The sequence below is a fragment of the Artemia sp. Qi Xiang Cuo genome, chromosome 4 (genome assembly GCF_049724085.1).
Source record: "Artemia sp. Qi Xiang Cuo chromosome 4, ASM4972408v1, whole genome shotgun sequence".
Classification (NCBI taxonomy): domain Eukaryota; kingdom Metazoa; phylum Arthropoda; class Branchiopoda; order Anostraca; family Artemiidae; genus Artemia; species Artemia sp. Qi Xiang Cuo.
In genome coordinates this window covers 53,816,192-53,829,382 of record NC_142797.1, presented here as the reverse complement: position 1 = coordinate 53,829,382, position 13,191 = coordinate 53,816,192, and the positions used below count along the sequence as shown (strand labels likewise).

The window sequence follows — 13,191 nt, the reverse complement described above, 5'->3', positions numbered from 1 at the left end:
TGTTATATAGGTAATAGAACTTTTTTAAAGTTTTCAACATTATGGACATTCGGGCAACGTCACACATGATTTTGATAAAGGTCTAACGAGTTTTTATGTTTTAAGCGCTATTTCTAGTTTTTTCTTTTTGCTCATAAGAAAGTTTTATCTTTCTGGGTTTATTTTAGTTTATTCACAAATAAAAGGTAATTTTTATTTGTCTGATATTGTTTTCCAATAAACATTCAATTTTAACTATCCACGTCCTGAGGGAGGAGACTAAACAAAAGAGTGTCTTAGGTTTTGTCTGCTCGGTCAAGGTTAGCTTCAAAGCGTCTCATTTTCTTTAGTTGGAGGTTTAATTTATCTCTATTATGATCTTTCTTTGTAGACTTGTCACACCTTTTATTTTGTTAGCTTTCTTCGCCAAGAAACTTATACGCAGGAATACTTCACAAGGGTCTTTCTTTTACAATTAATTTACACGAGACAGCATCCCATTCAGTAATCGTTATTTTTAGAAATTATTTTCAAAGTTATTTAAAAGGAGTTTTCAAGCTTCTTATATGAAAAAGACTGACAGTATCTTATCATGACTAATGCCTATGTAAACTTTACAATAAAATAACACAACTACAAACTAATTTTTTCTTCATTTCTAAGCTACAAAATAAATTAGTATATTTCAAATTCTTTGTCAGCTTCTTTTTCGGCATATACTTGATAATCAGGAAACTGTTCTTTTTCTGGGATAAAACCTAAAGGAGTCTTTTCAATTGTGACGATTTTTGTGCTGGTTGGGGGGTAAACTGTGACGGGTATTGACGGACTCGTGTGCGTCTCTCTACCAGGAATACTTGGGAAGTCATTGCAGTTGCAAAACTGGGTTGGCTGGGCAAGACGCAGGTACAATGCACAGTAAGAAGTGTGCCAGTGACCACAATCTAAAATGGTGGTTTAGTTAATTTAAAACCAAAATAAGGTTTAATGTCCAACAAATATGCAAAACAACGATTTTCTCCTTTTACTCATTTTTTCACTCACTCTTCTTTTTTTCTTGTTTTACAGAAGGATGACGTTGTTTTTATTAAAAATAGAAGCAAAGTACAGTTTTGTAACACAGGAATAGAACAAAACTCAAGCCTTAAACATAAGAAATACTCAAAGCATAGAGCAGCTCCTAAAAATTTTCTTACTTGTTATAATAGATCTTACGCTTAGCTGAAAGTCCTTTTGGAATTTACGAGTTTTGCAGGTTTTTCAAAATATTATAAAAAGTAGATTAAAAATCAGAAGTATTACGGTCATTCAAATGGTAAGGGAGAAGGAATGCCCAAAATAATATCAACACATCTGATTTTCGTTCCAAAATTTCAAATATTTTCCTTGAAACTGACCTGGATTTAGTCTTTTATTTCAAGCTACTGCTCTCGGTATAGATGTCGCCATCCCCAAAACTAAACTTTGTTTACGTGCCTGATTATACTACACGGTAAAAAAAAACGTACTTCCACGTTGACACCATTATTTCACGTTTGATCAGCGTACTTTCTAGTTGTTGGATTAGCGTGAAAATACACTTTTTTAGTGTATAGGTACTTCTGCCGTGTTTTTACATTCCTCGAATATATTTTTAAACTCGTTCAGTGTACTGGGAGGAGCTAATGACAATCAACTCTTGCGAAAATGGGTCATACCGCGGGGCATGACCGATGCAAAAATATCGTGAAAGTAGGTCGTCCGGGTTTTGATCTATTGGGATTAAAAGCTACACAAACGAAGACCTTTCACTTGTTGTTGTGGACTTATTTCTGAAAGGTAAATTCTTTTGATGTTTTTTTTTTAGTTTTATATAAGCCTTATGAACTTTGCAGATAGAATGGTAAAATTCTACTTTAGCTACTTTTGGCTATCTTCGAAAGAGGTTAGGTTAGGAAAATGAAAGTTTCAGGGATGCGTCTATAGGCTAAAGTATGTACTGGGAATGTGTTTTGAAGAATTTACCTCCACTCCTCCCTCTAGAGGGTCCTAACCTTTGTTGACCTTTAAAAATCTGTGTGTTATAAGTAGAAATGACCCTATTGATACTGAACAAACTCCTTATATGGGCATAGAATCCCTAGGGAGAACACGTGGTTAATCAAAGTGGGTCAATGACCTCTTTTTCCAAGGTCAATTGATTTGTTGTTGTTTGGCCACGTGTAATGACATGAGGGGTGATTTACATAATCGCTCGGGGAATTATTGATTCACGAAAGGGGAGAGAATTTCTGATAACTTGATTTACATAATTGCTAAGGGGATTATTGATTTACAAAAAGGGGAATAAAGAAACAAGTATGGCTTCTTTGATCTTAGGTCTGAGGGATAAACGCTCTTTAGGTCAGAAACTAAAATTAATGTTCTATTTTTAAATAGGGCTTCACCTATCTTTAGTGACAGGAATTAGAAATGACATCACTTGCTATCTTGGAATTATGCGGGAGTCTAAAGAGATAGAAATTCTATTTTTAAATACGGCTTCACTGATCTTTAAGACGGAGAGATAAATTGATATTCTAACGAAACCTTAATAGTGTAGCTAGGAACATTTATGAGATGAAGAGATTAGCGCGGGAAAGGGTTTCCCAGTAATTTCAAATGTGACAGCGCGGGGATGTCAAAAACAAAAGGAACATGCAGAAATTACGTTTAGGGATTATTTGGGCGAAACCCTTTTAGACATTTTAGGGAATTATTTCGGCGAAACAGTTAGAGACATTTTAAAAGATGATTTAAGAAGATGTTTTAGAAGAGGATTTGAGGGTGAAACTCTGTGGTCGTTTTAATACACAAGTTCCATTTGAACAGTGTTGTGAGGTCCTCTACCCCAACCCCAAAGGGCCCCGATCCCCATACCCCAACCCCAAAGGGCCCCGATCCCCCAACCCCCACCCCCCAGGAACCCCCCCGCCCCAAACGTCCCCCGGGCTCCCAAAGGACCACCCGGCCCCCAAGGACCCCCCGGACCCCCAAAGGCCCTCCCGGGTCCCCAAAGAGCCCCCTCCCCATTTTTTTAATACTTTTTAATTTGCGCATTTTGGGACAAAAGGACCCCATCCCCCAACTTTTGCCTCCCCCTCCCACTATTAGTGTTTTGTCGTGGTTTACCATGTCACAGTTACATTCTCTTGATTTTTCAAAGCTCATTTGGATTTCTTTCGTTGAAATGCGAGAGTTGAAATATTTCAGTAGTGTTTTGTCGTGGTTTACCTTATCACAGTTACATTCTCTTGATTTTTCAAAGTTCATTTTGAATTTCTTTCTTTGAAATGCAAGAGTTGGATTATTTCAGTAGTGTTATGTCGTGGTTTAACATGTCACAGTTATATTCTCTTGATTTTTCAAAGTTCATTTTGGATTTCTTTCATTGAAATGCAAGAGTTGGAATATTTCAGTAGTGTTTTGTCATAGTTTACCTTAACACAGTTACATTCTCTTAATTTTTCAAGGTCCATTTTTAATTTCTTTATATTTAATTCATGTTTTTTAATCTTTCAGTAGTGTTTTTTTGCGGTTTAGCTTGTAAAAGTTACATTTTCTTTATTTTTCAAATTTCATTTGGAATTTCATTCATTGAAATGCAAGAGGTGGAATATTTCAGTAGTGTTTTGTTGTGGTTTACCTTGTCACAGCTACACTCTGTTGATTTTTCAAAGTTCATTCTGAATTTCTTTCATTGAAATGCAAGAGTTGGAATATTTCAGTAGTGTTTGTCATGGTTTACCCTGTCACCGTCTATATTTTGTTGATTTTTTAAAGTTCATCTTTAATTTCTTTTTGTTGAAATGAATGAGTTGGAATATTTCTCTGGTGTTTTGTTGCGGTTTACCTTGTCACAGTTAAATTCTCTTAAATTTTAAAAGTTCATTTTGAATTTTTTTCGATGAAATGCAAGAGTTGGAATATTTCAATATTGTTTTGTCGTGGTTTACCTTGTCACAGTTACATTCTCTTATTTTTTCAAAGTCCATTTTCAATTTCTATCATTGAAATGCAAGAGTTGGAATATTTCACTAGTGTTTTGTCTAGGTTTACCATGTCAAAGTTACACTCTCTTGATTTTTCAAAGATCATTTTGGTTTTCTTTTGTTGAAATGCGAGAGTTGGTATATTTTAGTAGCGTTTTGAGGTGATTTACCTTGTCACAGTTACATATTCTTAATTTTTCAAAGCTCATTTTTAATTTATTTCGTTGAAATGCAAGAGTTTAAATATTTCAGTAGTGTGTTCTCGTGGTTTACCTTGTCACAGTTACATTGTCTTGATTTTTCAAAGTTCATTTTGAATTTCTTTCATTAAAATGCAAGAGTTGGATTATTTCAGTATTGTTTTTTCGTAGTTTACCTAGTCACAGTTACACTGTTTTTATTTTTCAAAGTTCATTTTTTATTTCTTTCGTTTAAATGCAAGAGTTGGAATATTTCAGTAGTGTTTTGATGTGGTTTACATTGTCACAGATACATTCTCTTGATTTTTCAATGTTCATTTTGGTTTTTTCTTTCGTTGAAATGCAAGAGTTGGGATATTTCAGTAGTGTTTTGTTGTGGTTTACCTTGTCACAATTACATTCTCTTAATTTTTCAAAGTTCATTTTGGATTTGTTTCGATGAAATGCAAGAGTTGGAATATTTCAGTAGTGTTTTGTCATGGTTTACCTTGTCACAGTTACATTCTCTTAATTTTTCAAAGTTCATTTTGAATTTCTCTCGTTGAAATGCAAGAGTTGGAATATTTTATCAGTGTTTTGTTGTGGTTTATCTTGTCACAGTTACATTTTCTTGATTTTTCAAATTTCATTTAGAATTTCTTTCGTTGAAATGAAAGAGCTGGAATATATCAGTAGTGTTTTGTTGTGGTTTACCTTGTCACAGTTACATTCTCTTGATTTTTCAAAGTTCATTTCGAATTTCATTTTCCCGGAAGAAGAAAAGTCCCAAGACATAAAAAATTTAAAGTTCACTTCGAATTTTTTCCATAGAAGATAGGAAAAGTTATACTATGATTATGATTATTTTCCTTGAAGATAAAAAGTTTCACTTTAATTTTAAATTTTCTTAAATTCGATTCCGAGCTTTCTCAAACAGAGGAAAAAATTTAAAGTTCTGTTCCAAATATTTTCCTGGAAGAAGAAAAGCTCTACTTCGATTTTGAATTTTCTCAATGAAAATGAAATAAGTTATTGATCAATTCTATTTTCCAAAAATAATATATAAAGTTTCCACTTCAGTTCAGATTTTCTCAAAGAGATGAAAAAATTTAAAATGCTCTTCCAAATTTTTCATAGAAGATAGAAAAGTTCAAGTTCTCTTCTGAATTTTACCAAAGAACACAATTCAATTCTAATTTCTCCAGAGAAAATAAAAAGCTTCCTCTTCAGTTTTAAGTTCACCAAGACATAAAAATTTAAAGTTCAGTTCTAAATTTGTCCATATAAGATATGAAAAGTTATACTATAATTGTGATTATTTTCTATTAAGATAGAAAGTTTCACTTCAATTCTAAATTTTCTTAAATTCAGTTCCGACTTTTTTCAAAGAGATGAAAAAATTTTAAGTTCTCTTCCAAATATTTTTTCGGAAGAAGAAAAGTCCCAAGGCATAAAAAATTTCAAGTTCACTTCTCAATTTTTCCAAAGAAGATAGGAAAAGTTATACTATGATTATGATTATTTTCCATGAAGATAAAAAGTTTCACTTTAATTTTAAATTTTCTTAAATTCAATTCCGACCTTTCTCAAACAGATGAAAAAATTTAAAGTTCTGTTCCAAATATTTTCCTGGAAGAAGAAAAGTTCAACTTCGATTCTGAATTTTCTCAATGAAAATGAAATAAGTTTTTGATCAATTCTATTTTCCTAGAATAATATAAAATTTTCCACTTCAGTTTAGATTTTTCTCGAAGAGATGAAACAATTTGAAATACTGTTCGAAATTTTTCATTGAAGATAGAAAAGTTCAAGTTCTTTTCTGAATTTTACCAAAGAACACAATTCAATTCTAATTTCTCCAGAGAAAATAAAAAGCTTCCTCATCAGTTTTAAGTTCACCAAGACATAAAAATTTAAAGTTCAGTTCTAAATTTTTCCATAGAAGATATGAAAAGTTATACTATGATTGTGATTATTTTCTATGAAGATAAAAAGTTTCACTTTAATTCTAAATTTTCTTAAATTCAGTTCCAACTTTTCTCAAAGAGATGAACAAATTTTAAGTTCTGTTCCAAATATTTTGCCGGGAGAAGAACAGTCTAAAGTCTTAAAAAATTTAAAGTTCACTTCTAAATTTGTCCGTAGAAGATATGAAAAGTTATACTATGATTGTGATTATTTTCCATGAAGACAAAAGGTGTCACATTAATTCTAAATTTTATTAAATACCATTCTAACCTTTCTCAAAGAGATGAAAAAATTTAAAGTTCTGTTCCAAATATTTTCCCGGAAGAAGAAAAGTACAACTTCGATTCTGAATTTTCTCAATGAAAACGAAATAAGTTATTGATCAATTCTATTTTCCCAAAATAATATAACAATTTTCCACTTCAGTTCAGATTTTTCTCAAAGAGATGAAAAAATTTAAAATACTGTTCCAAATTTTTCATAGAAGATAGAAAAGTTCAAGTTCTCTTCCGAATTTTACCAAAGAACGCAATTCAATTCTAATTTCTCCAGAGAAAATAAAAAGCTTCCACTTCCGATTTAAGTTCACCAAGACATGAAAAATAAAAAGTTCACTTCTAAATTTTTCCGTAGAAGATAGGAAAAGTTATACTATGATTGTGATTATTTTCCATGAACATAAAAAGTTTCACTTTAATTCTAAATTTTCTTAAATTAAATTCCTACCTTTCTCAAATAGATTAAAAAATTTAAAGTTATTTTCCAAATATTTTCCCGGAAAAAGAAAAGTTAAACTTCGATTCTGAATTTTATCAATTAAAATTAAATAAGTTATTGATCATTTCTATTTTCCTAAAATAATATAAAATTTTCCACTTCAATTCAGATTTTTCTCAAAGCGATGAAAAAATTTGAAATACTGTTCCAAATTTTTCTTAGAAGATAGAAAAGTTCAAGTTCTCTTCTGAATTTTACCAAAGAACACAATTCAGTTCCAATTTCTCCAGAGAAAATAAAAAGCTTCCACTTCAGTTTTAAGTTCTTTAAGACATAAAAAATTTAAAGTTCAGTTCTAAATTTTTCCGCAGAAGATAGAAAAAGTTATAATATGATTGTGATTATTTTCCATGAAGATAAAAAGTTTCACTGTAATTCTAAATTTTCTTAAATTCAGTTCTGACTTTTCTCAAAGAGATGAAAAAATTTAAAGTTCTATTCCAAATATTTTCCCGGAAGAAGAAAAGTTCAACTTCAATTCTAAATTTTATCAATGAAAATGAAATAAGTTATTGATCAATTCTATTTCCCCAAAATAATATAAAAAGTTTCCACTTCAGTTCAGATTTTTTTCAAAGAGATGAAAAAATTTTAAATACTGTTCCAAATTTTTCATAGAAGATAGAAAAGTTCAAGTTCACTTCTGAATTTTACCAAAGAACACAATTCAATTCTAATTTCTCCAGAGAAAATAAAAAACTTCCACTTCAGCATTAAGTTCACCAAGACATAGAAAATTTAAAGTTCAGTTCTAAATTTTTCCTTAGAAGATAGGAAAAGTTATACTATGATTGTGATTATTTTCTATGAAGACAAAAAGTTTCACTTTAATTCTAAATTTTCTTAAATTCAGTTCCAACCTTTCTCAAAGAGATGAAAAAATTTAAAGTTCTGTTCCAAATATTATCCCAGAAGAAGAAAAGTCCCAATACATAAAAAATTTAAAGTTCACTTCTAAATTTTTCCATAGAAGATAGGAAAAGTTATACTATGATTGTGATTATTTTCCATGAAGAAAAAAAGTTCCACTTTAATTTTAAATTTTCTTAAATTCAATTCCGACCTTTCTCAAACAGATGAAAAAATTTAAAGTTCTGTTCCAAATTTTTCATAGAAGATAGGAAAAGTTATACTTTGATCGTGAATATTCATGTTCTATTCTGAATTTTACCAAAGAACACAATTCATTTCTAATTTCTCCAGAGAAAATAAAAAGCTTCCACTTCAGTTTTAAGTTCAACAAGACATAAGAAAATTTAAAGTTCAGCTCTAAATTTTTCCGTAGAAGATAGGAAATGTTATACTTTGTTTGTGATTATTTTCCATGAAAATAAAAAGTTTCACTTTAATTCTAAATTTTCTTAAATTCAGTTCTGACTTTTCTCAAAGAGATGAAAAAATTTTAAGTTCTGTTCCAAATTTTTCATAGAAGATAGGAAAAGTTTTACTTTGATTGTGAATATTCTTCATGAAGATATGGAGCTCCACTTTAATTCTGAGTTTTTTCGAAGAAGTGAAAAGTACAAGATCTCTTCTGAATTTTCTTAGAGAAGAGAAAAAAAGTTAGCTCAATTCTGAAATTTACCAATGAAAATGAAAAAGCTTCTATTTCAGTTCCTAATTTCTCAAAGATATAAAAAATTTAAAGTTTAATTCTAAATTTTTCCATAGAAGATAGGAATGACTATACTATGACTGATTATTTTCCATGAAGATAAAAAGTTTCACTTTATTTCTAATTTTTCTTAAATTCAGTTCATTCATCTAACCACCAAAAACAATAGGCTCGGTTAGGTTAGGTATAAATAAATATTAATAAATAATTAGAAACATTTCTCCATGTTTAAGTTAGGTTAGGTTAGGTTAACTTATCATGAGCGCTCATGATAAGTCAACCTAACCTAACTTAAACATGGTAAAAAGATTAAATTAGGTTAGGTTAGGCTAGATTAAGTTAGGTTAGGTTAAGTTAGGTTAGATTAGCCTACGTACGCGTGCGTACGTAGGCTAACCTAACCTAACCTAACTTAACCTAACCTAACTTAATATAGCCTAACCTAACCTAATTTAATCTTTTTACCATGTTTAAGTTAGGTTAGGTTAGCGTATCATGAGCACTCATGATAAGTTAACCTAACCTAACTTAAACATAGAGAAATGTTTCTAATTATTTAATAATGTTTATTTAAACCTAACCTAACCTATTGTTTTTGGTGGTTAGATGAATGAACTGAATGTAAGAAAAATTAGAAATAAAGTGAAACTTTTTATCTTCATGGAAAATAATCACAGTTATAGTATAGTCATTCCTATCTTCTATGGAAAAATTTAGAATTGAACTTTAAATTTTTTATATCTTTGAGAAATTAGGAACTGAAATAGAAGCTTTTTCATTTTCATTGGTAAATTTCAGAATTGAGCTAACTTTTTTTCTCTTCTCTAAGAAAATTCAGAAGAGATCTTGTACTTTTCACTCTTTCGAGAAAACTCAGAATTAAAGTGGAGCTCCATATCTTCATGAAGAATATTCACAATCAAAGTATAACTTTTCCTATCTTCTATGAAAAATTTGGAACAGAACTTAAAATTTTTTCATCTCTTTGAGAAAAGTCAGAACTGAATTTAAAAAAATTTAGAATTAAAGTGAAACTTTTTATCTTCATGGAAAATAATCACAAACAAAGTATAACTTTTCCTATCTTCTACGGAAAAATTTAGAGCTGAACTTTAATTTTTTTTATGTCTTGGTGAACTTAAAACTGAAGTGGCAGCTTTTTATTTTCTCGGGAGAAATTAGAAATGAATTGTGTTCTTTGGTAAAATTCTGAATAGAACTTGAATATTCACGATCAAAGTATAACTTTTCCTATCTTCTATGAAAAATTTGGAACAGAACTTTAAATTTTTTCATCTGTTTGAGAAAGGTCGGAATTGAATTTAAGAAAATTTAAAATTAAAGTGAAACTTTTTATCTTCATGGAAAATAATCACAATCATAGTATAACTTTTCCTATCTTCTATGGAAAAATTTAGAAGTGAACTTTAAATTTTTTATGTATTGGGACTTTTCTTCTTCCGGGATAGTATTTGGAACAGAACTTTAAATTTATTCATCTCTTTGAGAAAGGTCGGAACTGAATTTAAGAAAATTTAGAATTAAAGTGAAACTTTTTATCTTCATAGAAAATAATCACAATCTTAGTATAACTTTTCCTATCTTCTAAGGAAAAATTTAGAACTGAACTTTAAATTTCTTATGTCTTGGTGAACTTAAAACTGAAGTGGAAGCTTTTTATTTTCTCTGGAGAAATTAGAATTGAATTGTGTTCTTTGGTAAAATTCAGAAGAGAACTTGAACTTTTCTATCTTCTATGAAAAATTTGGAACAGTATTTTAAATTTTTTCAGCTCTTAAAAAAAATCTGAACTGAAGTGGAAACTTTTTATATTATTTTGGGGAAATAGAATTGATCAATAACTTATTTCATTTTCATTGAGAAAATTCAGAATCGAAGTTGAACTTTTCTTCTTCCGGGAAAATATTTGGAATAGAACTTAAAATTTTTTCATCTCTTTGAGAAAAGTCAGAACTGAATTTAAGAAAATTTAGAATTAAAGTGAAACTTTTTATCTTCATAGAAAATAATCACAATCATAGTATAACTTTTTCTATCTTCTGCGGAAAAGTTTAGAACTGAACTTTAAATTTTTTATGTCTTGGTGAACTTAAAACTGAAGTGGAAGCTTTTTATTTTCTCTGGAGAAATTAGAATTGAATTGTGTTCTATGGTAAAATTCAGAAGAGAACTTGAATATTCACGATCAAAGTATAACTTTTCCTATCTTCTATGAAAAATTTGGAACATAACTTTAAATTTTTTCATCTCTATTTGAAAAGTCGGAACTAAATTTAAGAAAATTTAGAATTAAAGTGAAACTTTTTATCTTCATGGAAAATAATCACAATCATAGTATAACTTTTCCTATCTTCTGCAGAAAAATTTAGAACTGAACTTAAATTGTTTTATGTCTTGGTGAACTTAAAACTGAAGTGGAAGCTTTTTATTTTATCTGGCGAAATTAGAATTGAATTGTGTTCTTTGGTAAAATTCAGAAGAGAACTTGAACTTTTCTATCTTCTAAGAAAAATTTGGAACAGTATTTTAAATTTTTTCATCTCTTTGAGAAAAATCTGAATTGAAGTGTAAAATTTTATATTATTTTGGGAAAATCGAATTGATTAATAACTTATTTCATTTTCATTAAGAAAATTCATAATCGAAGTTGAACTTTTGTTCTTCCGGGAAAATATTTGGAACAGAAATTTAAAATTTTTTCATCTCTTTTTGAAAGGTAGGAATTGAATTTAAGAAAATTTAGAATTAAATTGAAACTTTATCTTCATGGAAAATAATCTGTGGAAGCTTTTTATTTTCTCTGGAGAAATTAGAATTGAATTCTGTTCTTTGGTAAAATTCAGAAGAGAACTTGAACTTTTCTATCTTCTATGAAAAATTTGGAACAGTATTTAAAATTTTTTATCTCTTTGAGAAAAATCCTAACTGAAGTGGAAACTTCTATATTATTTTGGGAAAATAGATTTGATCAATAACTTATTTCATTTTCATTGAGAAAATTCAGAATCGAAGTTGAACTTTTCTTCTTCCGGGACAATATTTGGAACAGAACTTTAATTTTTTTCATCTCTTTGAGAAAGGTCGGAATTGAATTTAAGAAAATTTAAAATTAAAGTGAAACTTTATCTTCATGGAAAATAATCTGTGGAAGCTTTTTATTTTCTCTGGAGAAATTAGAATTGAAATGTGTTCTTTGGTAAAATTCAGAAGAGAACTTGAACTTTTCTATCTTCTATGAAAAATTTGGAACAGTATTTAAAATTTTTTCATCTCTTTGAGAAAAATCCTAACTGAAGTGGAAACTTCTATATTATTTTGGGAAAATAGAATTGATCAATAACTTATTTCATTTTTATTGAGAAAATTCAGAATCGAATTTGAACTTTTGTTTTTCCGGGACAATATTTGGAACAGAACTTGAATTTTTTTCATCTCTTTGAGAGAAGTCAGAACTTAATATAAGAAACTGTAGAATTAAAGTTTAACTTTTTATCTTCATGGAGAATAATCACAATAATAGTATAACTTTTCATATCTTCTACGGAAAAATTTAGAAGTGAACTTAAAATTTCTTATGTCTCGGTGAACTTAAAACGGAAGTGGAAGCTTTTTATTTTCTCTGGAGAAATTAGAATTGAATTGTGTTCTTTGGTAAAATTCAGAAGAGAACTTGAACTTTTCTATCTTCAATGAAAAATTTGGAACAGTATTTTAAATTTTTTAATCTCTGAGAAAAATCTGAACTGAAGTGGAAAATTTTTATATTATTTTGGGAAAATAGAAATGATCAATAACTTATTTCGTTTTCATTGAGAAAATTCAGAATCGAAGTTGTACTATTCTTCTTCCGGGAAAATATTTGCAACAGAACTTTAAATTTTTTCATCTGTTTGAGAAAGGACGGAATTGAATTTAAGAAAATTTAGAATTAAAGTGAAACTTTTTATCTTCCTGGAAAATAATCACAATCATAGTATAACTTTTCCTATCTTCTACGGAAAAATTTAGAAGTGAACTTTAAATTTTTTATGTCTTGGTGAACTTAAAACGGAATTGGAAGCCTTTTATTTTCTCTGGAGAAATTAGAATTGAATTGTGTTCTTTGGTAAAACTCAAAAGAGAACTTGAACTTTTCTATCTTCTATGAAAAAATTTGGAACAGTATTTCAAATTTTTTCATCTTTTTGAGAAAAATCTGAATTGAAGTTGAAAATTTTATATTATTCTAGGAAAATAGAATTGATCATTAACTTATTTCGTTTTCATTGAGAAAATTCAGAATCGAAGTTGTACTTTTCTTCTTCCGGGAAAATATTTGGAACAGAACTTTAAATTTTTTCATCTGTTGGAGAAAGGTTGGAATTGAATTTAAGAAAATTTAAAATTAAAGTGAAACTTTTTATCTTCATGGAAAATAATCACAATCATAGTATAACTTTTCCTATCTTCTATGGAAAAATTTAGAAGTGAACTTTAAATTTTTTATGTCTTGGGACTTTTCTTCTTCCGGGAAAATATTTGGAACAGAACTTATAATTTTTTCATCTCTTTGAGAAAAGTCGGAACTGAATTTAAGAAAATTTAGAATTAAAGTGAAACTTTTTATTTTCATAGAAAATAATCACAATCATAGTATAACTTT

The 13,191-nt window shown here is 29.1% G+C and overlaps 1 protein-coding gene across 1 annotated transcript in view; it reads right to left on the bottom strand.

Moving 5' to 3' along the window:
- Positions 1 to 613: 613 nt before the first annotated feature.
- The window catches only part of LOC148953232 (uncharacterized), a 172,159-nt gene continuing 159,581 nt past the window's right edge, over positions 614 to 13,191 (bottom strand). The window contains exon 5 of the mRNA XM_089087584.1: positions 614 to 923. Coding sequence (XP_088943710.1) covers positions 655 to 923 — 269 coding nt within the window. The 3' untranslated portion in view covers positions 614 to 654. The remainder of the gene's footprint in view (positions 924 to 13,191) is intronic.